The sequence below is a fragment of the Poecilia latipinna genome, unplaced genomic scaffold, assembly GCF_001443285.1.
Source record: "Poecilia latipinna isolate Pla-1442-1.1 unplaced genomic scaffold, P_latipinna-1.0 Scaffold569, whole genome shotgun sequence".
Classification (NCBI taxonomy): domain Eukaryota; kingdom Metazoa; phylum Chordata; class Actinopteri; order Cyprinodontiformes; family Poeciliidae; genus Poecilia; species Poecilia latipinna.
The window spans coordinates 137,388-161,537 of record NW_015113185.1 but is presented as its reverse complement, the minus strand read 5'-3'; the positions used below and the strand labels follow the sequence as shown (position 1 = coordinate 161,537).

The window sequence follows — 24,150 nt, the reverse complement described above, 5'->3', positions numbered from 1 at the left end:
TGTTTTATATGGATCCAGTGATGTCCAANCTTTTGGCATGGGGCANAAAGTTTTTTTATAGCAAAAACTAATTTTTTTTTTTATTATTTTTACTTGCTAAATAAAAAATACAAATAAAAATGTAATATTTTAATGAAAGGAGCAAAGTAATCAGATTTGTGTAGACAGCAGATGTGCAAATAGTAGATTTAAAAAAAAAGGCAAACCATACACTAAATCTTTCATCTTTTTCTGGACTTTTTGTGTATTTTTAGAGACAAGAAAATGGCTCAGTTTTGGTTTATTTTGACAATCTTATTAACAGCACAGGTCCACAAATCTTTGTCTCCTTTTACTAGTAAAATAAATTAAATCCAAAGTAAAAACCTGGATGAAAACTTTGTGTTGAACTTTATGTTGCCATCAGTGAAAACTTTAAATCTGCATCAACAGGATGAACTGGGATCGAGGGCCACAAACAGCCTACAGGCCAGAAACGGCCCCAGGGCCACAAATGGCCTACAGGCCACAAACGGCTCTACTGGCCACAAATGGCCCCACGGGCCACAAATGGCCTACAGGCCACAAACGGCCCCCGGGCCACACCTTGGGCATCCCTGCAGTAGACTTATCCTGACCTGTTCAGGAAGGGTCATAGGTAACCTCTAAGGAGTTCATTTTTGTTTTTAACAGATTTGTTTCCATTAGTAGATTATAAAACATCATAAAACTGTTGCTTTGGAATGTGAGTTTTCAGATGTTTCACATGAGGTTTGGGCTCAGAGGGTCTGAATAACTTCCTGTGTTGAATCGTCAGCATCGGCGTGACGTTTGTTGTTCTCTGCTCCGCCTCAGATGATCTTCCCCTTCCACTGGCCGTGTCCCTACATCCCGCTCTGCCCCCTGGCGCTGGCCGACGTGTTGAGCGCTCCCTGTCCGTTCATCGTCGGCGTCGACTCCCGGTACTTTGACCTCTACGACCCTCCGCCTGACGTGAACTGTGTGGACCTGGACACAAACACCATCTTCCAGTAAGCAGAGAGAGGCGTTTTAAAACAAACCTCTGCTATATTGTCGGTGCTGTAAAATGTAGAATATTATCACAAGATATTACATATATAAAATCATATATTGGTGAGTAAAAACTTTTTTTTAGTTAATTCGTATTGTTTTTATCTCTAAAGTGTAGAACTGGTTTGAAAATTTACCTTGAAAGTGTTTGGAAGGTATTTAAATTTTACTTTGGGAAAATTTGAAATTTTTTGCAGTTTTTTTTCTTCTTTTTTTTTGAGTTTTTAAATTTAGAGGTTTCTTGTAAATGAATGAACTTTTCCTCAAAGTATCCACGTTTTGTCAGCAGTTATTCTTGTAACCGGTGGACCTTTTTACCTGCCTGAAAGCTTGGCAGGTGGTCTGAACTTTGATGTTGGTTTAGGCCAAACTTTTCTTTGCTTCTCTGCTTTTGCAGCAACGATGATAAACGCGCTCTCACATGGAAGATCCTGCCAAAGAAAGCGTGTAAAAACCTGATGAATGTGCTGAGTAATCTGCACCAGCAGCTGGTCGACGGTGAGTACTCTCCGCGTTTTCCTTCAAATGTTTTTAAAGTTTCATGAATAGAAGGTGTCAAGGTGTTTTAATCTCATATTACGCCTGTAGCTGCAATTTTAAAGCTTTCTGGGTAATTAGGGGTAATAAAAAAACTGATGTGCTTCATTAATCATCCCCAGTTTTATTATTCTAATATTTTTGTAGCTTTCATTCTTCACTCTTTCCTTGTCCTCTTCATTCAGCAAGCTGAAACTGAGAAATAATCCTTCCTGGGATAATATCCTAATCAGCGTCTCGCTCTGTTCTTGTCGACTTTCTGAGCGGCTCGGCCGCAGAAACTGCTGCTTATTCAGCCGCAGTAATTGAATAAATGAATTTTCTGATTCAGTGAAGTTGAAAATCTCCTCTGCCACTGCCAGAAGTCTGGAAATTGATATGCATTTTGAAGTTTTCCAGAGAGTTTCATGTCCTTTTGGGGGAAGCAGGCATAAACTTGAGCTTCATTGTTTTAAAAATGTATTGCTAATCCAGTTTGATACAGTAATACTTTAATCTCTCTCTGGGTATTAAATCTATTCGTAAAGTTGCCATCCGAACAACTACATCACTTTTTATAGAGAACTCACTGGCTTCACAACAGGAAAAATCAATGTTGGAAAAAACTGATTTTAAACAGCTGAGAAGTCAAAGATGATCAATTTAAACCTGTAGGACGGAACTTTTATTTAAAAAATATATTTTTTTACATATTTGTTACAACTGTCATCATGTTGTGACAGTTTAAAATGAGAGATAATCTGTGAAAAAATCAAGCTACTCCATCTTCTTCCAAGGCTCACTAAAACCAACCAATCAGAGCCAGAAGGAGGGTCTTGGCGCTGTCCATCACTCTCCGTGTGCGCTCCTCTACGTAGGAGTTAGCATAGCTTGTTGATGACGGCAGATAAACAGGTTTTCTGTAATGGTAAGTTGTTTCTCTGCCATTAGCATGTTTAGTACATTAAGATGATTGGCAGCACTAAGACCCGCCTCCTGGCTCTGATTGGTTGGTTTTGGCTTATTCATACGTCGATAGTAGCTCGGGTGGTTTGGTCTCAACTAGCCATTTTTATGGATAATTGTGTTTACAGACTTCATAATTAATTTTATTTTGGATATTTAAAACATCTTCCAGTTACAGCATAAATGTTTATTACAATTTAAAGTTTATTGATCTTTGATAATATTATTGCATTATTATGCCATTAACATTATATTACTTGAAAATGGTCTCAAAACAACAATATTATCATTTATAGCAATAATTTCTGGGTCAAATTATCACCCAGATAAATTTATCATAAGTCTAATTGGAATGCTATTTGAGATGCTCATGTTTCTGATTGGCTAACAGTCAAAATAGCTGCTTTGCTCCGTCAGTTAGCATAGCATGGACAGCTAAAATCAGAAGCTACAACACAACATTTATGCTAAACGAATGGAATCATTATGGAAAGTAGAGGACAAAAGTGGTAAAACATTCTAAAAGTTAGTTTCTTTACATATTTTGTAGCATCGTTTGCTAGTTTTCAGTCCCCAGCCGCTAGCTGTTTGGGCGCCGTGGCGTGGAAACGTTTGGGAAGCCCTGTGCTAACGTACGGCTCTGTCCCCAGGTCAGTACCGCTCCGACGGGCTGCTGGAGCTCAGCATGAGCGACTCACAAGAGCTGAGCTGTGGGAAGAGCCTCCACATGCTGGAGCTGGAGATCCAGGAAGCCTTCCTGCGCTTCATGGCGGCCATTTTAAAGGGTTACCGCTCCTTCCTGCGCCCCATCACACAGGCGCCGTCGGAGAAGGCCACGGACGCCAGCTCGCTCTTTGACTTACAAGGTAACACGCCGAAATCGTCTGATCAAAATGACTTCAAAACCAGCGCTGCATGTGAAGCCGGAGATCGGACTCCCAGAGGAAGCGGCCGAATGAATTAACCCGACTCCACCGTTTCCATGCAGCCGCTTCAAAGTCTTCACACAGGAACCCTAACAAGTCCAGCACAGAGTAATGAGGCACGTTTCCTCTGATGGCTGTCCAAAACCTGAGGAAGAAATACAAAAACAGCAAGCTGAAACAGTTATTTATTCTCTTCCTAAAACTTAAGACTTTAAACGGTCGACCACTTTAGATGAAACTGCTTTCATCTTTTATAGGGAGGTGAAGCTGAATGATGGCCAGAGCTGAGTAATACCAAGTTACATTTAGACAACATTACATTTACCGGAGTAACTTTAAAAAAAAAAGTTCACTTCACTGGACTTTTTACTTGAGTCATTTTATTATGAAGTATTTCTGCTCTTATTGAGTAACATTTCCGGATTTTCTACCCTCTGAATGAAAAACAAACATATTTTAACCAAAGATTCACCAGACGCTCTTACTTGAGTAATTTCTTGGACAGCTGCTTTTTATTGATACTTTAATAAAGATATGTTGAAGAAGAGCTGCTCTTACTTGAATACAGCTTTTGCCCACCTCTGATAATTGCATACACAGTGTTGCATAATAGAAACTAGACAAGCTAAATAAAAATACTGGTTAAATACAAGATGAACTATGAAGAAAATATGAGACGGATGTATTTTGGAGAGATTAAATCCAATCAGAGCTAATCTTTAATCTTAGTCATGTGGAAATGCTGAATGAGTTGGAGAAATAACCAATAAGTCAGAATATTCTGGAGTGGGAGGAAGTTGGATTGATTTGTTAAATTGGGAAGAAAGAAAGTTGATGACATGTGGGACACGAGTACAGTCTGAATCACTTTCTATGCTACTATAAAAAAACAAAGATATAGAAATAATGATGTCTGTAATGACACCATTTTGAGTTTCTCTCTCTGTCGGGCTGAAAATGTCAGTCCTGATTATTCTGCAGCTGCAGCGTTTCCACTCCAGTATCTCTGAAGGTGACATTTAGGTTGCTTCTGAACTTCTCATTTCTCACATGATCAAACTCTTGTTTTTGTTGTTGTTTTTTTTTCTGGGGATTTGATCAGTTAGACGTGACATTCAAGTCTGGTGCCCAAAACATGGAGACATACAAGGACCAGAAGTGTTCAGAATAAATCTGAAAGGTCATCAGAGTTACAACAATAAGTTTGAGATTTAAACCAAAACAGGAAATAAATACACAATATAGGTACAATGGGTAGAATGTCATAATAATAATAATAATAATAATAATAAAAATAACCTGCAAGGTGTTTTATAAATTAACACTTCATCTTTTATAAAAATAAAAAATGCTGCTTGCAAAACTGTTAATATGCGCTCTAAAACAAGGCAAATGTCTGACTATTTGTAAGTTGGTATGAGTTTGATATGGTCATTATGTGGTGCAGAATAATATCTGAGATTTGTAAGTGATTTCTGAAAAACAGAAATTTGGCTGGCAGCTTATAGCTGCTGAAAGAGAGTTTGATATTTTGAGGATCACCAGGATTTTAGGACTTTTATTACTGACAAATTTATTTATTCAAAACAAGGCCTGAACCTGAGCCCTGGAGAACTCCTTATAAAATAAAGTACAGTGTCATCTGCACAAGACAAACTTTAACAGTAGACATATTCTTACTATTAATTCAAAACGGGGCCTAAATCTGGGATTCTCCTTTTTAATATCTTCAAATTAATGGAGTAACATCCTGCTGTAAAACAATTACCTTTAAGCTCTCTTAAACGTAACTTAGTCATGCAGTTTGGTACTTTAGTCATTAATAAAAAAAAACAGTTTTTGAGGCAAAAACAACATGAGCAATTTTGTCTTTCCCACAATTTTTTGTAAGTATTCTTTCTCTTTGCATCAGCAAAAACATTTGAAAACCTATTTAGTGTTTATATGGACATGATGAGCTAAATCCGCCATCTTTATAGAAGGAAACATATTCTAAAATATTAGATTTACCTCCAACCAATTCATTTTAAAATTATTTTATATTGATTTACAGACTTCACTAATTTCTTCTTCCACATTAAGGATTGGCTGGTTTGCCATTTTTGTTTTATTATGGAATAGTTTTGTTAAGCTGTTTGTAGATTCTTGTATTTCAGATGGTAAAGAGACTGAAATAACAGAGAAAATGTGTTTTTATATTAGAAAAATGAAACTGCACAGTATATAATCTGAGAATGTAATTGCTGGTCCTGCTTACAAGTGGCCTCTGTCACAAATAAAATATTAATCATGTGCAGGAAACACTCTGCGCTCACCTCTGCGTTGTGCCAGCGGCCGCTCTTCCTGCTCTCCGTCTCATAACAACCGAGGCTTATTACCCAGTTAAGCTGCTTTCAGCATCTATTATGGAGCCGTTTCACGACGTTCGCGCTCGTCCCAAATTGGCCATTACAGTAATAACACCGTGCATTATCCAAACCAACACAAATGGACGCTGAAGAATATTTTTATGGCCTTTTGCAGAATAATGGAGTCTTTAGCCTCCAAGCCGCACACTTTTGGAGGAAGTCTGTTAATTGTTGCTGTCGCAGCTGGTCGTCTCTCGGTAAAATTAGCTCAGTTTTTAAAGTTTGATGTTTTAAATCTGCAGGATTCTTGAAGAGCCGCGACCGCTCTCACCAGAAGTTTTACTCGCTCATGACCAAGACCCAGATGTTCATCCGCTTCATCGAGGAATGCTCGTTCGTCAGCGACAAAGACACCAGCCTGGCGTTCTTTGACGACTGCGTTGACAAAGTGAGTTCCACGTTTTCATACATTTTAATTTGGCTTCCCGAAAATAAACAAAACAATCTTTTCTCATCCTTCTCCTTCTGGTTCTGCTTTGAGTTGGAGTGTTTCAGTGAACCTCCTGTAACTTTCTCTGCCTTCAAGTTAAGTTTTCTCCTCTGTCTCCTCTTGCTTCCTCTTGCGAGCAGCTTTTCAACTCAGAGCGGAGCGCAGAGAAAGGAGGGAAGGTAAGCTAGCTGCTGTTTCACCTCTTCTGCTTGCTTCCTAGTGTGCATTACCTGCAAAAATTACCAAATAATTTTGAGTGAAAATGCTTTGCATGGCTAACTTGAAGTTCTGATGTTTTCGCTGTTTTGCTGTAGGAAACCTTCAAATCCTTCAGGTCTGATTTAATCCTGCATTCACACCAGCTCCGTTTAGTCGCTTTAATAAAACCGTAGTTTGTTTGCGTAGAAAATTTGGTCCAAATGTGTAATCTAACTCTGATGTGGACCAAAAAAACTCCACCTAAAAACTTACATTTTGTCTCTAGAGATGCAACTTATTGATTAATGAGTTGATCTAAAGTTGGTTGATTGATAAGCGGCCATTTTCTTAAAAACCTGAGTTTTTTCTTGTGTCAAGAGGGACGAACGTCTTTTCATAACATGAAGGGCTAAATTTTTCATAAAGCTAAATCAGAGAACCATCTCTGTTTGGACGGTTCTTTTTCCCGTTCCGGGATGTCTCCGCCATCTTTGTTTCTGTATCAACTGGACTCTGCTTCGGGATCAGCAGTGGTGCCCTCTGATGGATGGAGGTCAAACTACGACATAGAAAGTCTAAACGGAGGTTTCTAGTTAATCGATTGGAACTATATCTGTGCTTGGTTGAAGTGAACTCTGGTGCAGTTTGAATGGATATGTGAACGCCAGGCGGACCAGAGACCAAAAGCAATAAGCAAAGTATACCTCAAAGCATTCTGGGTAAATATAACCAAAACAAATGTGTGACTCTAGCGTTAGCAGGAGAAATAAAAAAGAGAAATCCTACAACCGCTAAAATCCTACCCTACTCCATTTTTGTTTACATTTTGTGAAACAGGAAGTTGCACTCATGTCTTCTTCAGAGTCGTTTCCTTTAGTGGTTCTTGGTGGAGCGCCCCCACAGGCGAGGAGGGGAACAGGTTTCCATAGGGTTTAGAGCCGCAGCAGCTGAAAATGTAGCAAATGTTGCAATTTTGGTCCAAGTCTGCTGGACAATCAGGTGTGAAGACGCCCTTAGTTTCCTCATTTCCCCCTCCCTTTTTCACATGGCTGCATTCAGGCAGCATCAGCCTGCTTGGTGTTCTGCATTTTTAATGTTCATTTAGATATTCACTGCATGTATTATTCCTGCTGGCTGTGCAGTTTCTCTTGCATGTGTGGAAGAACAGTTTTAGGTCATCAGACTCCAGCCTTCTGGCTCCATTATAAACGGTGAACTAACATTAACGATCAAACAGAATGTGTGTCGTGTTTGCAGGGTCTTGATATTTTCTTAGCACCTCACTGCGCTCTGCACTAGATGTGGTGGAGCTGAAGAGTTGTGAGAATTCACAAAACACTCTTAGAGAGTCAGGGTTTCTTTTTCCTTTTGTTTCTTTTGCTCTGTGTGCAGCATTTTGGAGAGTTTAATTCATGTTGGTAAGTTGAAGGTTAAACTTAATGTGACTGCAGTTTCAGCAGCCGTTTTCCCTGAGTCACTTCCATGGGTCACCGGCTTCAGCAGCTTCAGAATAGACCTGCTGTAATTTAGGTTTAGTGGAAATGTTCATGGAGCTTTTCTGTGCTGCAGTGAGGTGAGTTGGGTGTCCTGACTTCCTCCTGTACAGACGATTAAATCCTGAGTTTGTCTTTGTGAGCTCTGGCTGTGTCATTTCTCAGCACACAGAGATCGCTCAAGTGAAGGAAAATCAGCTTAAAGTTCATTGATCCCTGAAGGAGAGACGGTTTAGAAATATCACCAGAGCTTTTTTTAGTAATTATAAATCCTTATAATAAACACAGTAAAGATCAAAAATAAACAAATGCAGCTGGATGCCTTCTGCAAACGATTTGCAATCATTCAGGTAAATTTTGTTATATTTGCATATAATATTCAAGTAATGTGTTTCTATTTTAATTAGACAAATGAAGCAATCAGGATTTTTTGTAGCAATGAATTAATTAATCATATAACAAATTAAAAATAAATCAATTTCCATTTGCATGATTGATTGTTTTTCTTTTTATCAAAAACTGGATGATAAAAGTTTCAGTCTGGTGCTTTGGCCCCAAATAGCCATTTTTTTAAGGATAATTTTGTTCATAGAGACTTCATAATTCATTTTATTTTTTATATTGTTTTATTTGTCTTTTTGTAATTATCTAAAGGTTGGGTTTTAAAATACATTTTTGTCCTGATTGCAAATTTTCAGCTTTGTTTAAAGACAACCTATAAGTAGGAGAGCAAAAAGGATATTTCTTCCTCACCTCGTCCTCGACTGATTTAGTTATTAGTCTTTTCTTACCTTCAGGCTAACTAGGCTAAATTATGAACTTTAATACCCACCTGGCCTCGCCTCGGTTCTGTCGGTGGATAAATCAGCACCTGCACAACTAAGGCCTTTCATTAAGCACCTTTCAGTATATTCTGCTTGCTGCTGTGACTATTCATTCTCCCTAGATCCACCATAAATCTCCAATCTGTCCCCAGTCACCGCAGCAGCAGTTATCTCATTAAATCTAAGCAGCTCAGGAAAATAAAACAGGATCATTGCATTTCCCCCCGGTGTGTGGTTGTAACCTTGTATCTTTTGGGTGAGGAGTCACAGTGATTTATAGTAATTTAATGCTCCTGCTGAGGCGATTGTAGACTTGTAAATGTCTTGTACCAAACACATCGTCTGACAGAATCACAGATTTATAACAGCATGTAAAAGATGAATCTCTGAGGCACAAACATGTTCTCTTTCAGTGCCACTACTGGATAATCTTCAGAGATTTGATGCTTTGGCATCATATGTTGTCATTAAATATACTTTTCAAGAAAAATTCACATGTACAGTTCTCTCTTAAAATATTTAAATCTCTTCAGCTTTTCCACATTTTTGTCATATTGCAACCACAGACCTTGATATATTTTATTGGGCTATACAAATAAAGAATCACAAAGCATTGTTTAATCCATTGTCTAGATTGAGCAAGAAGGTAGAAGGTGAGCCAAGAAATTACTATTCATCCACTCTGACAAGGAAACCAATAATCAGAAGCAATCAAAGAGCGATTGAAGGTCCTGAAAACAGCTTTTCTCAAAGTAAAGTGATCTGAATAAAGAAAGATGTCATCTGCATAAAGGTGAACTTTTAACAGCTGACATATTATTACCAATGATTGACAACAGTGTCTAAAGCTGAGGTACAGGGAACTCTTCTTAAAATAAAGTGTCTAAAGCTGAGCTACAGGGAACTTCTTAAAATAAAGTGTCTAAAGCTGAGCTACAGGGAACTCTTCTTAAAATAAAGTGTCTAAAGCTGAGCTACAGGGAACTTCTTAAAATAAAGTGTCTAAAGCTGAGCTACAGGGAACTCTCCTTAAAATAAAATGTCTAAAGCTGAGCTACAGGGAACTCTTCTTAAAATAAAGTAGTGTCATCTGCATATAAGCAAACTTTAACAGAAGTTGTATTCTTACCAAAATAATCTGGAATTTATTTAGAAATTAGACACTTTTCCTGAAGAAGAAAGATAATTTTAGCCAAAATAAGTAAATAAATAAAACCCAAATAACTGTCTTGATGGCGAAACGCTGTCCTTGTCTTGCTGTCGAAAGATCAGTTTTATTTGACTGGTCTGTTTTTTTCCTGAAGTTTTCAGACTTTTCCTTCGGTTATGAAACCTCTGAGATTTTACGCATCAGCTTACTGCTAGCTGTTTACTGCTGACCTATAAAAACGGCAAAATGTCAAAATGCTTGACCGTAGCAGATGATTTGTTGTTCCATGGATGAAACAGAGACAGGAAGCTCGTTGTAAATGTAGCTTAGCCTGGTTGTCCTGCCTGTTTCCTATTATAGGAGCTTTATCTGTCTTCATTAGGGATGTTTCTCTCCGTCTGGCTCTTTCCCTGTGATATCATTAATTCTGTAATGGATGTGAATGTGTTTATTGTAGCTTTACTTTGCATTTGGGTGTCATTTGTTTTGTGTGTCACAGTTTGCAGAGAAAGCTGCAGAGGTAGAGGGAAAACTAGGTCACCTACTGTCGCCCTCCCTCTTCTCTCACCTTCATCACAGCGTTAAATTACCCTGAAGGATTTTTTTTTTAGGTACAAGAGTTTAATTGGTGTGTTCACCAAACATTGACCCATGCATGTGACATCCTGATTTAGATGGATGCTACTCACCTGCTCAGGGCCACATTCCTGTTTCTATCAGGGGTTTTTTTTGTAGCTTATTTTGATTTAAATAAATAAATTAAAGGCATTAAGATGACATGAACAGACACAAAAACAAAATGTGTGAAAATGTCTTAAATAGAATCCAGATCAGTTCAGTACAGAATGTGTTTTTGTTTATATGGTTCATAAATGATAAAGGAAGTTAAAAATAAAGCATGAAATAAAAAGGAGAAGGAATTAAATACATAAAACAGGATCTGCACACATTCTTAAAAAGTCTTAAAGTATTAAAATTAAAGCCTTAAAACGTCTTAAATTTACAGAAAAAAGATAAGTCTGCCTTAAATATGTTGATCAGAGATGTTAAATTTAATATTACTTTCTATGTAGTTTTCTTTTTTTCTTGCAGGACTTTACTGTTGCAAGTAACCATCTTGACTCTAAGCGGTTACGGCTACTGCTAACAACCAGCTAATATGGAGTTCTCACTTCTTCCTACCCTATTTTGAGCATGATATGTTAACTGAAACAAAAAAATCTGTATTTTCTCTTCTTTCTTATGCACTTCTTGTTACTGTGCACTATTTTATTTTATATTTGTATCATGTTCGAATAAAAAAAATTTCATTTCATTTCATTTCATTTCATTTCATTTCATTTCATTTCATTTCATTTCATTTCATATTCCCTTGCTAGCTAGGCAGCTAGCAAGTGTAAAGCTAGCTATTGCTATGAAATGATAATAGAAATAAGGAAGATGCTACTTTCACAACTGGAAAGAAAACGACCAGAAACAAATGGCAACAAGATGAAAACAAATGTTGGTCGTTAATATCAACCTGGTTTTATTTACCGATACATTAAAAAATGACTGATGATACCAATATATTGTCCATCCCCGGAATAAAGTAAATAAATAAATCGCCGTCTCTTCAGCTGAGATGGATGAAAGAGTCTGTAAATTGGGAATCTCTCTCCCTGTTTGTGTGCTGCGGTCTGCAGGTGGACGGCGAGCGGCCGGATGAGACGCGGCTGATCGAGATCGATGAGTCGCAGCGCAGCGAGCACACGGTGTTCATCACTCCTCCAGAGCTGCCGCCGCTGCCTGACGGGGAGGAGTACCCGCTCTGCTACAGGTACCGACTGGACCATTTGGGTGGGCTTTCATCTCCTTCTCATCCGTTTTCTGGACAGTTTTTGGTTGGTTTGCAACGTCTGTCAGGCGTGGAAAAGCACTTAGCCAAGGGCTCATGAAATTCTGGAAAATACTTGAATTTTATTATTTCTGTATAAAGTCTTTAAAGTGCTTGAGATTCAAACGGCCATTTTGTAATAAAGTCCAATGTGACATTTGATTAAAAGCCTGAACATACGAAGAACAAAAAGGAATAAATTTCTGCCAATAAACTCTGTTTTAGTTTAATCTCATATATTCTCTACAAAAAACTTGGAAATTTTTGAGAATGAAATGTTGAAAATTGCCTTGAAAATTTTCAGAAATTTTGAGATTGATTTAAGAAATTTTCTAGAAAAAACTTACATTTCTGCATTTCAAAAGTAGAAAATTTTTCTGAGTTTCATAAGTGAACATTTGTTCTAGAAAATGTTTAATTTTCAAGATCCGAGATTCCAAAAAAGACAATTTAGAAAATGTCTGACATTAATCTCAAGATTTCTGAGGTTTTTGGTGGAAATGAACTCTCCCTTTTCTTCTTTGACGGATCGTTTCCGTATTGTTTCCGCAACGTTTCCGAATCGTTTCCGTATCGTTTCCATAATGTTTCCAAATAATTTCCGAATCGTTTCCGTAACGTTTCCGAATCGTTTCTGCAACATTTCTGAATCGTTTCCGAATTGTTTCCATAACGTTTGCAGATCGTTTCTGTAACGTTTGCGTATCGTTTCCATAACGTTTGCGTATCGTTTCCATAACGTTTGCGTATCGTTTCCGTATCGTTTCTGTAATGTTTCTAAATCGTTTCCGTATTGTTTCTGAATCGTTTCCGTAACTTTTCCGAATCGTTTCTGTAACGTTTCTGAATCGTTTCCGTAACTTTTCCGAATCGTTTCTGTAACGTTTCTGAATCGTTTCCGTAACGTTTCCGTAACGTTTTGACGGATCGTTTAACATGTTGTGGTCCTGCAGGTATGACGGTTTCCCGGTGTTAACTCTGGAGCTGTTTGACCCGGTGGAGGGCCTGCGGACGCCCTCCTCCCGCCTCGCTGCCAGGCACAGCTGCCCCACAAGCCCCGCCCCCATGTTCAGACGCACCAAACAGGTGAGCAGCAGTAACCTACTTCCTGCTCTAAAGACAGTTTAATCTGGAAGAAGAGGCGTTTGCTGTGATTATATCTTGTAAAATCTCTTCCAGGTACATCTAAAAAATGATAATGTTTTTTTTTTGTGTAATTTATTTCAGAAAGTTTCTAGTATAATAAGGTATTTGCATTAGAAACCAGACAAGAATACTGGATAAGATTTTGTGTTTTTACAGTGCAGTGAATGAAAACCTAAAATCGGTGCCCAACATAATCTGAATTTTATGGAAAAGCTATGGCATATTCATAGAAAGTTGAGTGGAAGGAAAAAGTGTGGTAGGAGAAGGTTCTCCAGGAACATGGAGATCAGCAGCCAGTTGGGTTGCCCATCCATCTGCTGGTTCTGAAGGCAACACGACCATCTACCAGAGCTCTTGGAGCTCTTCATGCTTCCTGGTTTTCACCCCCAGGAGATTAAATCAGCGCAGAAGATCGCCAAGAAGTATTCGTCCATCCCCCAGCTGTGGTCCAAGTGCCTGCTGCGCCACTGCTACGGCCTGTGGTTCATCTGCCTGCCGGCGTACGTCAAGGTGTGCCACTCCAAGGTGCGGGCGCTGCGCACCGCCTACGACGTCCTCAGGAAGATGCAGGCGAAGAAGCTGCAGCCGCCCGACGAGGTAGACGAGCCGTTTCCTGTTCGGCCAATCAGCTGCGTCGGAGCAAAGCGGTCACACAGGTTTCCCTGCAGGTGTGCTACCGGGTCCTGATGCAGCTGTGTGGGCAGTACGGCCAGCCGGTCCTGGCGGTCAGAGTCCTGTTTGAGATGAAGAAGGCCGGCGTTCACCCCAACGCCATCACCTACGGATACTACAACAAGGTATGTTCACCAAAATGTTCACCGGCAGAAACGCAAACAGAGCTGATCTGACAAAACGAACTTTAAAGATTATAGAAAATTCACATTTTGCATGTTCCAATTGGGTTTCTACTAGAGATGCACTGATCCGATATTAATATCTGTATTGGTCCCGATATTTAAAAGAATTAGATCGGGTTCACTCACTGAACAAATTAAAATTGTTTTTCCATATCTGACCAAACTTGTGAAGCTATTTGTATATTAAAGTGAGTTATACTGATGCAGAGTTAACAAATAAATTTCTAATTCAGTACATTTATGTTAGTGTTTTTTTTTTTTTAAAAAGAAATGTTTTACATCAATTCAGTATCTGATCGGTATCGGCCGATAAAACTCAGATATTGGTATTAGAAGTGAAGAAAGTGGATCGGCACATTTCTAACACAAACAGCTTTTTAAAAAAAGTGTTTAAGAAAAAGCATCCCAGCCAGTTTTTGACAATATTTGGTGTCTGGAAAATAAGTAATTTCAAAACTTCAAACACTAATGTGACTTTTTTTATTCTTTAAACCTGAGACTAAAAGTGAGGCGTTTTGGCTAAAACATATTTACAGACTGAGGTGTTTAATATCTTATCCATGATTTTTCTAGTTTGGGTTTAATTGCTGCTCTGAATACGTTTTTCTTTCTTATTATTATTATATCAATAATCGATTAATCATGATTAATCCAATTAATCGTGTCAGCCTTACTGGAAATTTGAGTGTGGCAAAACCTGAAGGTCTGAACGTTCAACAGGAATAAAAGTTGCTTCATAAAAAGTGGAAATGAAAGGAGTAACGGATTGAACTCATTGAGCTCGGGAGTCAGACGACTTCAGCCTTGATGTTGATCCTTTATTCATTATTAATCATGTTCAGATTATTGAATCACTCCACCGTTGTTACCCAGAATGCACCACAGTTTCCCTCCAAGGTTGATCAGCCTTGTGTCTTCACTCATTCATGTCCGGATGAATCACACCTCTGCGATCCGTCAGGAAGACGAGGCCACAGCAGGAAGAGTTGGATCAGCCATATTCAGCATAAACTGCTGCATAATAATGACCAACATGGAGATTTTTCTATACAACAAACATCTTAATATCTTAATTTTCTTTGCAGAAATGTCTCCTTGCATCTTCCTGCCCCCTTTGAGGTGTGGATGTGTTGATTAGTGAAGCGTTTGACCCCTGATTATGAGGCTAGCGCTAGCAGAATAAATAGCTGCGATGTGATAATCAGTGAGATCTTAGCACCAGAAAATCGTCACACTCTGCAGACAAACCCGGTCCGGTCCAAACGGCTGCAGCAACTCATCAAGAAACAAGAGATATAATTACAATGTGGTGCAGATTTTCACATGAAAAATATTTAGATTTAATTTAAAAATTAAATGTTGAATGTTCGAATTAGTCCACATTTTTCATTTAAGAACAGATAGTTTAGTAAAATGTTTCTGCTCAGTTTCACTTATACTTTTATTTATTTTAAATGGAAATTGAAAGTTTTCTTCAGTTGGTCAATTTTTCCTTCATTACTGTAAATTACTGCAGTGAAGCTACAGCTAACGGATTACTTTAATAATCATTTATTATATTGATTAATCGGATAAAAATCTTAGAATATTCTACAGATTTTTCATTTATATTTTCATAGAATATTAGAAATGCAGTAAAAGATTAAAATAAAGAAATAAACTATTTTTTTTTATTGGAAAATAAACATTTTGTTTCCTAAAATTCAACCACAGCATTTCTTTAGCGAACTCTTGATCATTTAAGCAAAGGATGAATCTGAAGCTTAAAAAAATACTTCTAAAACTCAGCTCTTTCTGCTGCCCAAAAATAATCTGATTATTTCAATAATCAATTAATCACGATTAATCTGATGAATCATTTCAGCCATACTTGGTCAATAATGAATTAGGCCCAATTTAAATCCCTCAGAATGTTCCGATGACATTTAATGGTAAAATTAATTCTCAAAAATCAAAATTTTAAACCTTTTTTCTTTGAAAACAACAAAAAAAATGTAACATTGATAGATTCATAAAACATATCCAGTATTTTTTCCCTCCACCAAACTTTCCTGTCCTGTGTGTAGGCGGTGCTGGAGAGCACGTGGCCCTCCAGCACCAGAGGAGGATACTTCCTATGGATGAAGCTGAGGAACGTGATTCTGGGCGTGGCTCAGTTCAAACGAGCTCTGCGCCGACACGGACCGCCACTCACCCAGAGCCCGCTGTCAGGTAACCAGCCTATAAACGTTACCAACGGCAACCGATAACGTCTCGTATCCACAGGAAAATGCAGGCCAGACAGTAAAAATACAGTTCCATTTCAAATGATCAGCAGGTTAAATATTTGAGTTGTCTGAAATATTTTCTATTTGTTATTAAAATCCAAACATATTCAACAGCTCAGATCGCACTGTAAAATCTTGAATTTTTGCTTATTAAATTAACGCCCTTTGATTATCTTTTAGCCTGATTTCTCCGTTAAAATTTCTTCCTGATTTTCCAAACTGAAATCGCTCTGATTGCTGTTGCGGTTAGATAATGACTGCTCATTAATACTCCACATAACCACACTTTATAAGTGTAAATTATCCTTGCGGTTTGGATTTCTGACCTGTGATGCAACTCTGAACAGCATTTCTCAGATCTTAAAGCATTTAATGTCTGAAAAAAAAATCTGACAAAATTTTTATCAACTTAGAGAAAATTTATTAACGTTGTTCCATATTTCTGAGAAATTTTAATCAAGATAAAAGAGCCAAGAAAGTTATATTGTTGTAGAGTGTGATGCACAGTTTAAGACGCAATTTATTTGTATTTAATTTTAGGTTTTTGTTCCTTTTTCTTTAGCTTTTTTAATTAATTTAAGTAAATTTAAAAAATTAACTAATTTCATTTTAAAGACCTACTGTTAGGCTTAACTAATGATTAATATGCACTTTTCTTTTATTTAATTAATTTAAATATTGAATTCAATAAATGCAACATAAACATAAATATAAATGTTTGTTAAACATAAATGTTAAATAATCCAACATATTTTTTAAAAAATACCATTTTATAAAAGATGTTGGGATTTTTGTCTTTTTACAAGTTAAAATAAACTATAAATAAATTTAGATTCTTTTATATTGGAAAAATATACATTCTTTATAACAAAAGTTAAATAAATTAACCAACACATAATTAAAACACAGATTAATTAGAAGCCTGCTGTGGTGTTAAATAATCTGTGAACTGAAGCGTCTCTGTTGTGGCCGTTCTTCCTCTGCATGATAATCCCAGCCTGCTAATCCCTGCTTTTTTAAAGATCCTCCCTGTTACCAGCTGCGCTGTGGGTCCTGACCCGAGTCCGGTTCTGATCCGCCCGGACACAACCAGTTAAACACCAGCCTGAGATTTTTCCTCGTTACTCTGAGCTGCTGGTCAAAGTTTATTATAAACATATCATAAAAGGGTTGAAGGCTTGATTCTGGAGGATCGACTGGAAGAGACATCCGACCGCTTCATCCAACAGTCTGTTCATCCAACCGTCTGTTCATTCAACCGCTTCATCCAACCGTCTGTTCATTCAACCGCTTCATCCAACCGTCTGTTCATTCAACCGCTTCATCCGACTGTTTGTTCATCCAACCGCTTCATCCAACAGTCTGTTCATCCAACCGTCTGTTCATTCAACCACTTCATCCAACCGTCTATTCATCCAACCGCTTCATCCAACCGTCTATTCATCCAACCGCTTCATCCAACCGTCTGTTCATTCAACCGCTTCATCCGACTGTTTGTTCATCCAACCGCTTCATCCAACAGTCTGTTCATCCAACCGCTTCATCCAACCAGAGATGGAGTATAAAATCTGATCAGAAGTTTTTTTTTTCTTACTGATCCTCTTTACATCTTCTATAAATACGACCTGAATCCATTAGGAAAAATTATAGATAATAGAAAATAATTAAAACTGCAGTTTAAAATGCATCCAACCATCTGTTCATCCAACCGTCTGCTCATCCAACCAACCAACTATCCATCCGTCCGTCTGTCCATCCATTCAATCAACCAACCAACCTACCGTCCATCCGTCCGTCCATCCGTCCGTCCATCCGTCCGTCCGTCCGTCCATCCATCCATCCATCCATCCATCCATCCATCCATCCATCCATTCATTCATTCATTCATTCATTCATCCATTCATCCATCCATCCATCCATTCATTCATTCATTCATTCATTCATTCATTCATTCTGATGTTTTTATCCCCAACTGGTTTAAACCGGTTCAGAGTTCTGGAATCGACTGATTCTCCTTTAAGTCGTTTTGGGTAAACGTGGTGAACTCCAGGAAGGCGTTTTTAACGAACCGGCGCGTGGATCTGTGGCGACGCCATCTTTGTTCACCAGCTTGTTGTTTCTGGGCAGATGGCAGCGACCTGGACGCTGTGAGTCACGGCAGTCTGGACAGCTCTGCTGACCCGAACCCGGCCGAGCAGAGCCCAGTAGAACCCTCTGACGATAGATCTAGCACAGGTACACCTCAGACGCTCGCTGCCGCCGGCAGTCCTCATGTTTCATATCGTTTTTTTTCTTTTCCTCTTCTCTCATTGACCTTTTTGTTAATCCTCCCTTCTTTTGTACTCCGCTCCACTCGTTTTCCTCTTCGTTTCCCTCCATCCCTCCCTCTGGCGCTCGTTTTGTCTGTCCCTCCTCCTCGGCTGTGGTTTCTGCTCTGCTCTGTGCGTAACCCTTCACTCTGGCCCTGCCTGTGCTGCCGTTGCATGCAGTGGGCGGCGGGGGCGACAGCGCGGGGGCCAGGCCCGTGGCGGCCCGCTCTCCCTGGGTGGGCGCTGAGCTCAGAGAAGCCACTCTCCACCCAGGTAAACCTCTCAACCAGCCCGCCTCCTTTATCCTCCTCTGCATCTGTCGGGGTTTTTCTCACTTCTTTTCCAAGTCACCAGCTGCGTTTCCATCACAGTTGTGAGCAATTTCACTAATCTAAAAAAGACAACAACTTTGCAAATTTGTTTTTATTAAAGAAGAAATGCAATTAAAATCACACATGAATAAGTTTGTTCACGAGATTTAAAAATATGCTGAACCACTTCCTGTCTTCGTCTTCTTCTTCGGCGTTTCTGCCAGTAGTAACATCCTGTTGTTGATCACATGACCTGTCTGATGTGAAAAAAGTTTTTCCATTGCAGTTTTGTGAAATACACAAATTTTGATAGTGCCAAAAAAAATAAAAAATCATCCTGGTACAAAAACGTTATATTGAAAAACAAAATTGCGTGTTTCCATTAAGCAAATTTATTTTTGTAATTTCAGTTTGCGCAATCCTACAGTTAATGGAAACCGTAGAACTGCTGTTAGCTGTGTTTCTGTTAACCATAAAATTGTACGAATTGAAATTAATGGAAACGCGCCAATCTTAGTTACATTTCTTATTTAATGGAAACACCACAGGTGTGAAATTGTTGTTTTTTTTTCACATTAGTGGAATATAGACAAAGTTTTGCTTACATTTGTAATGGAAACGCAGCTTGTCGTGTGATCTGTCTTTCCTCTCTCCGACTCATCCGTCTACTCCTCTCCCGCTCTTCACTCTCAGCCCTGTCAGTGTTTTTGTCTTTGTTAATTATGGCGTGTAATTACCCAGAGGCATATTCTGTTTGATTATCACTTTAATAATGGAGACGCGTCTCTGCGGGCGGCCTGGCTCAAAGATGGAGAGGTAACGGCTAAACATGATGGATGTGCAGCTCACCTATTACTTCAGAGAAGAAAAGATGCTTTTTAAATTGGTATCTAAGGCTTGGTGATCGATAGATTTTATTGATTAATCTAATTTTTGTCTTTTGAATATTTAATTTTTGGAAAATTTATATTTTTTCATCAATGCTCTCCGTGGGTTTCAGAGTCGCGGCCATCTTGTTTTACAGCTTTTACTTATTTGGACTTTGAATTCAAGTCAATTCTTCGACAAAATGTAAGCGTCAGCTAAGATTATTTTTTAATTAGGAGAATTAACTCATAATATTAGAATAAAGTAATAATTTTGTGAGAACTCCAACACAAAATATACCCAAAAAATTTAAATGTGGAATGTCAAACATTTTGTAAAGTTATATTTATACTAACTTATATGTAGATTATATAGTTTCAGAGTTAATACTTAATAAAAATAGTGAATATTTTAATAGATCAGCATCAAATTCTAATCAAGGGTTTAAAACGACCGAGTCGAAGAAAGGAGCACAAACTAAGCTGATCACTTCTAATCTGGATTATTAAACTTTTTTCTCATTAAAACAATTTTTTTCTCATAATCTTCAGATGTTTTTTCTAAAACTATGACCATATTCTCGTCAGAAAAGAAAACTTCTCACAGGCCGGCTCTAATACATAATCATAGAAGGGAAGATTGAAATAAAAGACACTTTTTTTTAAAGAAAAATTACTGTCATTTCTGAATTAGGAAAGAAAGTGAGCAAAAATAAGTAAATGAATTAAAATTGGATATGGTATGAAAGAAGATATTTTATTTTCAGTCCAAATCGCCCAGCCCTGCTTGCTTCACATAAAGCTGCAACTCCTCATGGTTACTTTAGATTTGACGACATGAAAGTCCAAACAGACGGTTGCCTTGGGAACCGGAGAGGGTTTCGCTGTCAAATTCATCAGCAGCCCAATAAAAAACATGATTTTCTCGCAGAAACTTCAGCGATGTGCACTTCATGTGGTTTGATGTTTTCATCCACCTCAGGGATCTGCAACCTTCACAAACCAAAGACGTTTTTCCCCGTTTAGAGCCGCAGATGTTGCTTAAGCTTCTGTGAAAAGACTAAACATTTTTAATTCACCTCTACTACATGAAATTTGGTAAGTTTAAAAGAACCACCATTTTATTTCTGTTTTTAGGCCTTAAAAGTGAGGAAAACATGAAACATTTACAACAAGAGGACTGACACGTTTTCTTCTTCTATGGTGGGAAATGATGGAAATAAAAATCAAGTTGTTTCCAACATAGTGAGGAAAAAAAATTACAGATTCTGTGTAGGGCTGGAAAGATTAATTGGATTAATTGTGATTAATTGGATTATTGAAGTAATAGTCAACAATTGATTAATCGTTAATTGGAGGATACAGAGTCTCAAAAAGTGCCGTTTGTCGAAAGAAAAACATTCACAGCAGTAATTATGCAAAAATTCTACAAAAACATATATAAATGGTTATAAGATGAAAAACGTTTGTAAATATGTTTTAGTTAGAACTCAATATTAGCTTCAAACCTTGTGTAATTTTTCATACTAAAGACTTTTACTATCAATTATTAATCAGTTAATTCAAAAATTAATAATTTTCTCTACACGGTGTTGATAAGTCGAGCAGAAACAGCTGAAATGTTTCACTTTTTTTTTCTGGTCCTTTAGCTACAAAGAATCAAGCATTTACTAATGGAATATTCTGTTTACATTTTAGGCAATTAAATGTCTTAAATAATCAAATTATTCGCATCTTTTAATGTATTTCTAATACTGTTTAAAATAAGATTAAGATATTAAAGGAAAAATCAGCAAAATGTTCCGTTTTTTTTATCTGATTAATTGTCAGAACAATCAATAGAATAATGAATTACAAAAACAAATAAAAAACTAAATTCAGCTTTTTTAAGCCAAATTATTAAGAGCTACTGTGAAGGTTGCAGACCCCTGCTGTGGCTGATAATTGGACTTTCTGACGATCCCCAGAGAGGAAACTGAGGAAGAAATGTAGATTTTTGTTCTCAATATTTTTAGATTTGGTTTTTGGTGCAGAGTAAAGCCGTAGTTGGTCCAGATCTTTTCTATTTTTTTAAATTTCTATTTTTTCTGAGAAATTTGAGCTTTCAGTTTTTCTCCCTTCGGTTTTCCAGGAGATCAGTCGGATTTGGGTTACAACTCTCTGTCGAAGGAGGAAGTTCGGAGAGGCGACGCCGCTCCCCCCGACAAAGACGAGAAGAAGGAGAGCGACTGCAGCTCCTGTCAGTAGTTCATCCGATACGACTCTCCTAAACTAAAACATGATTCTTCCTTTCCTCCAGAGATTTTTTATGTTTTTTTTTTAAATCATCCGATCCGACTGATTTTCCCGTGTCCAGTGTCGGAGACTGAAAGCGTGAAGGGCAGCAAGGACTGCCTGCCTCAGCTGGACCTGGAGGCCGGCTCCTCCTTCAAGCCTCGGGGAATCGTTCGGAGCAGCTATCCGTACGGGGATTCTGCCCGGAAACCCAGGAGCTCCACCAGCGCAGGTAACTCCACTTGGTTTACTTCACCGAAAAGGGACACTGTGTCAAATCAGCAGCAGCTGAAAATGTAACAAATGCTGCGACTTTGGTCCACCTTGAATTGAATTGAATTTTTTAATTTTATTTAGTCACATCCATTCTTCGGTGTAACATCATAACTCTGTTAGCTTAGCAGCTCTTTTCCTCCTGCTGTCTGCCAGGCCACATCGCTGGCCTCCTCTTCACCACGTCTCTGGATGAGATCGGTGAGGTTCGCGCCAACAGCCTGCTGCGGCGACACCGCAGCGCCCTGGAGGATGTGGTGGGCAGCTGCGGCAGCGGCGCCGCTCTGGACTGGCAGGCGGCGCGGGCCCGCCGCGTGAGCGGCGACACGACGGCCAGCGGCGGCAGCGGCGCAACCGTTCTTGGCCTCGGCATGAGTCAGGCGGAGACCGACCCTGATAAGATCGCCGGACTGCTGGGCGCCGACGCCAAGATCCTGTCCGGTACCAACTACAGCCAGAAGCGTCGCTTAGGAGGCTTTAATCACAAAGAGGAAGAGGAACAAAGCTACAGTGATGAAGATAAGAGTAACACGGAAGCCATTTTTGATTTTGAGGATCTGGACTTGGAGAAGCCGTCTCTCGGGGTCAGACATCTTAAAAAGCCCGTTGAGCGCAGCGCCAGCTACGGTGGCATGAGCTCGGCGGCACCCAGAGGAGCTGTGATGCGTACCTGCATCGAAATGGGCTTCGACCCGCTCTCCCTGATGGCCGCCGAGTCGCAGAGCGCCGCGTACCCGGATGGTGACGAGGCCAGAGCGCCGGGTGCCCGCCGTAATCTGGCCCGGGAGATCGAGCTGTACATGAGCCACCTGGACACGCCGCTGAGCAGCCGCACGTCCAGCTCCGAGCTGCAGGGCCCGGCCAGCCCGCTGCTGCTCCACCCCCACGCTGCCGCCGCCTTCCGGAGGTCCAGCTTGCCCCACGCCGCTCCACTCAGGACCAGCGCAGTGCCGCGCTCACGCACCTTCCACCAGGCGTCGCCGGCCCGGCCCGCGTCCCGCCAGCGGCTGATGTCGTCGCCGTCGGGCCGCAGCTCCAGCACCAGCCCCAGCCTGAGCCCCTTCAGGGAGCGCCTGGCCTCGCCGTCCTCCTCCGCCTTCGCCCTGGACGCCCTGCTCACCCCGACGCTCGACGTCTTCAAGACCAGCGTGGTTTCTGCTGGGAAGGGCGTGGCGGAACGGGCCAGCCGCTGGTACTCGCGTTTCGCCACGGCCAACACGCCAACCAAGGTACAGAGCCCCGATGCTCCGCTTTAGTTTGGATTATTAAAGCTACAGAATCACATAAAATCAGCTTCATCATCAGCTTCATCAGAATCAGACCTTCATCAACCTTTAGATTTCAGCTTTGTGTCTGATTGGCTGAAGCTGCTGGAGATCTGCTGCCCCCTGCTGGCTGGCGGGTCAGGTCACTGCACATTAAAATCACCATCAATTTATCTGTTCATCTGTTCACTCATTCATTCATCCATTTATTCATTCATCCATCCTCTTCCTGTTTAGTGATTATAGTTTAAAACCAGTAAAGCAAACTGGGACTGATGGTCTCCATGCTGGTTTCTTCTGTGAACCTGAAGGCATCAAAAAGTCTGTGTCTATAAAACAGGGAGAGAGAGACGGACACATTTGATCCATCTCTCTCTCCATCTCTCCCTCTCTCCCTCCATCTCTCTCTGTCTCTCTCTCTCTTCTTCTCGCTCTCTATGTATCTCTCTCTCTGTCTCTCTCTGTCTCTCTCTGTCTCCATCTTTCTCTCTCTGTCTCTCTCTCTCTCTCTCTCTATCTCTCTCTCTCTCCATCTCTCCCTCTCTCTCTCTCTGTCTCTCTCTCCCTCCCTCTCTCTCTCCCACTCTCTCTCTCTTCATCTCTCTCTCCATCTCTCTTGCTCTCTCCCTCTCTTTCACTCTCTCTGCCTCTTTCTCTCTGTCTCTCTCTCTCCATCTCTCTCTCTGTCTCTCTCTCCATCTCTCTCTCTGTCTCTCTCTCCATCTCTCTCTCTGTCTCTCTCTCC

The 24,150-nt window shown here is 39.6% G+C and overlaps 1 protein-coding gene across 9 annotated transcripts in view; it reads left to right on the top strand.

Moving 5' to 3' along the window:
• LOC106953207 (C-myc promoter-binding protein-like) overlaps nt 1–24,150 on the top strand; it is a 69,710-nt gene that overhangs the window by 31,139 nt on the left and 14,421 nt on the right. For 2 of the 9 annotated variants that reach the window (XM_015041800.1, XM_015041801.1), the window contains exons 10-24: nt 835–1,010; nt 1,448–1,548; nt 3,183–3,398; nt 6,109–6,254; nt 6,437–6,475; nt 11,647–11,780; nt 12,791–12,923; nt 13,374–13,580; nt 13,652–13,780; nt 15,907–16,051; nt 18,235–18,342; nt 18,597–18,689; nt 21,725–21,832; nt 21,950–22,099; nt 22,297–23,369. In XM_015041800.1, the coding sequence (XP_014897286.1) occupies nt 835–1,010; nt 1,448–1,548; nt 3,183–3,398; nt 6,109–6,254; nt 6,437–6,475; nt 11,647–11,780; nt 12,791–12,923; nt 13,374–13,580; nt 13,652–13,780; nt 15,907–16,051; nt 18,235–18,342; nt 18,597–18,689; nt 21,725–21,832; nt 21,950–22,099; nt 22,297–23,369 (2,958 nt within the window). The remainder of the gene's footprint in view (nt 1–834; nt 1,011–1,447; nt 1,549–3,182; nt 3,399–6,108; nt 6,255–6,436; nt 6,476–11,646; nt 11,781–12,790; nt 12,924–13,373; nt 13,581–13,651; nt 13,781–15,906; nt 16,052–18,234; nt 18,343–18,596; nt 18,690–21,724; nt 21,833–21,949; nt 22,100–22,296; nt 23,370–24,150) is intronic. The other 7 variants (XM_015041804.1, XM_015041807.1, XM_015041806.1 and 4 more) reach the window with 5 other exon arrangements.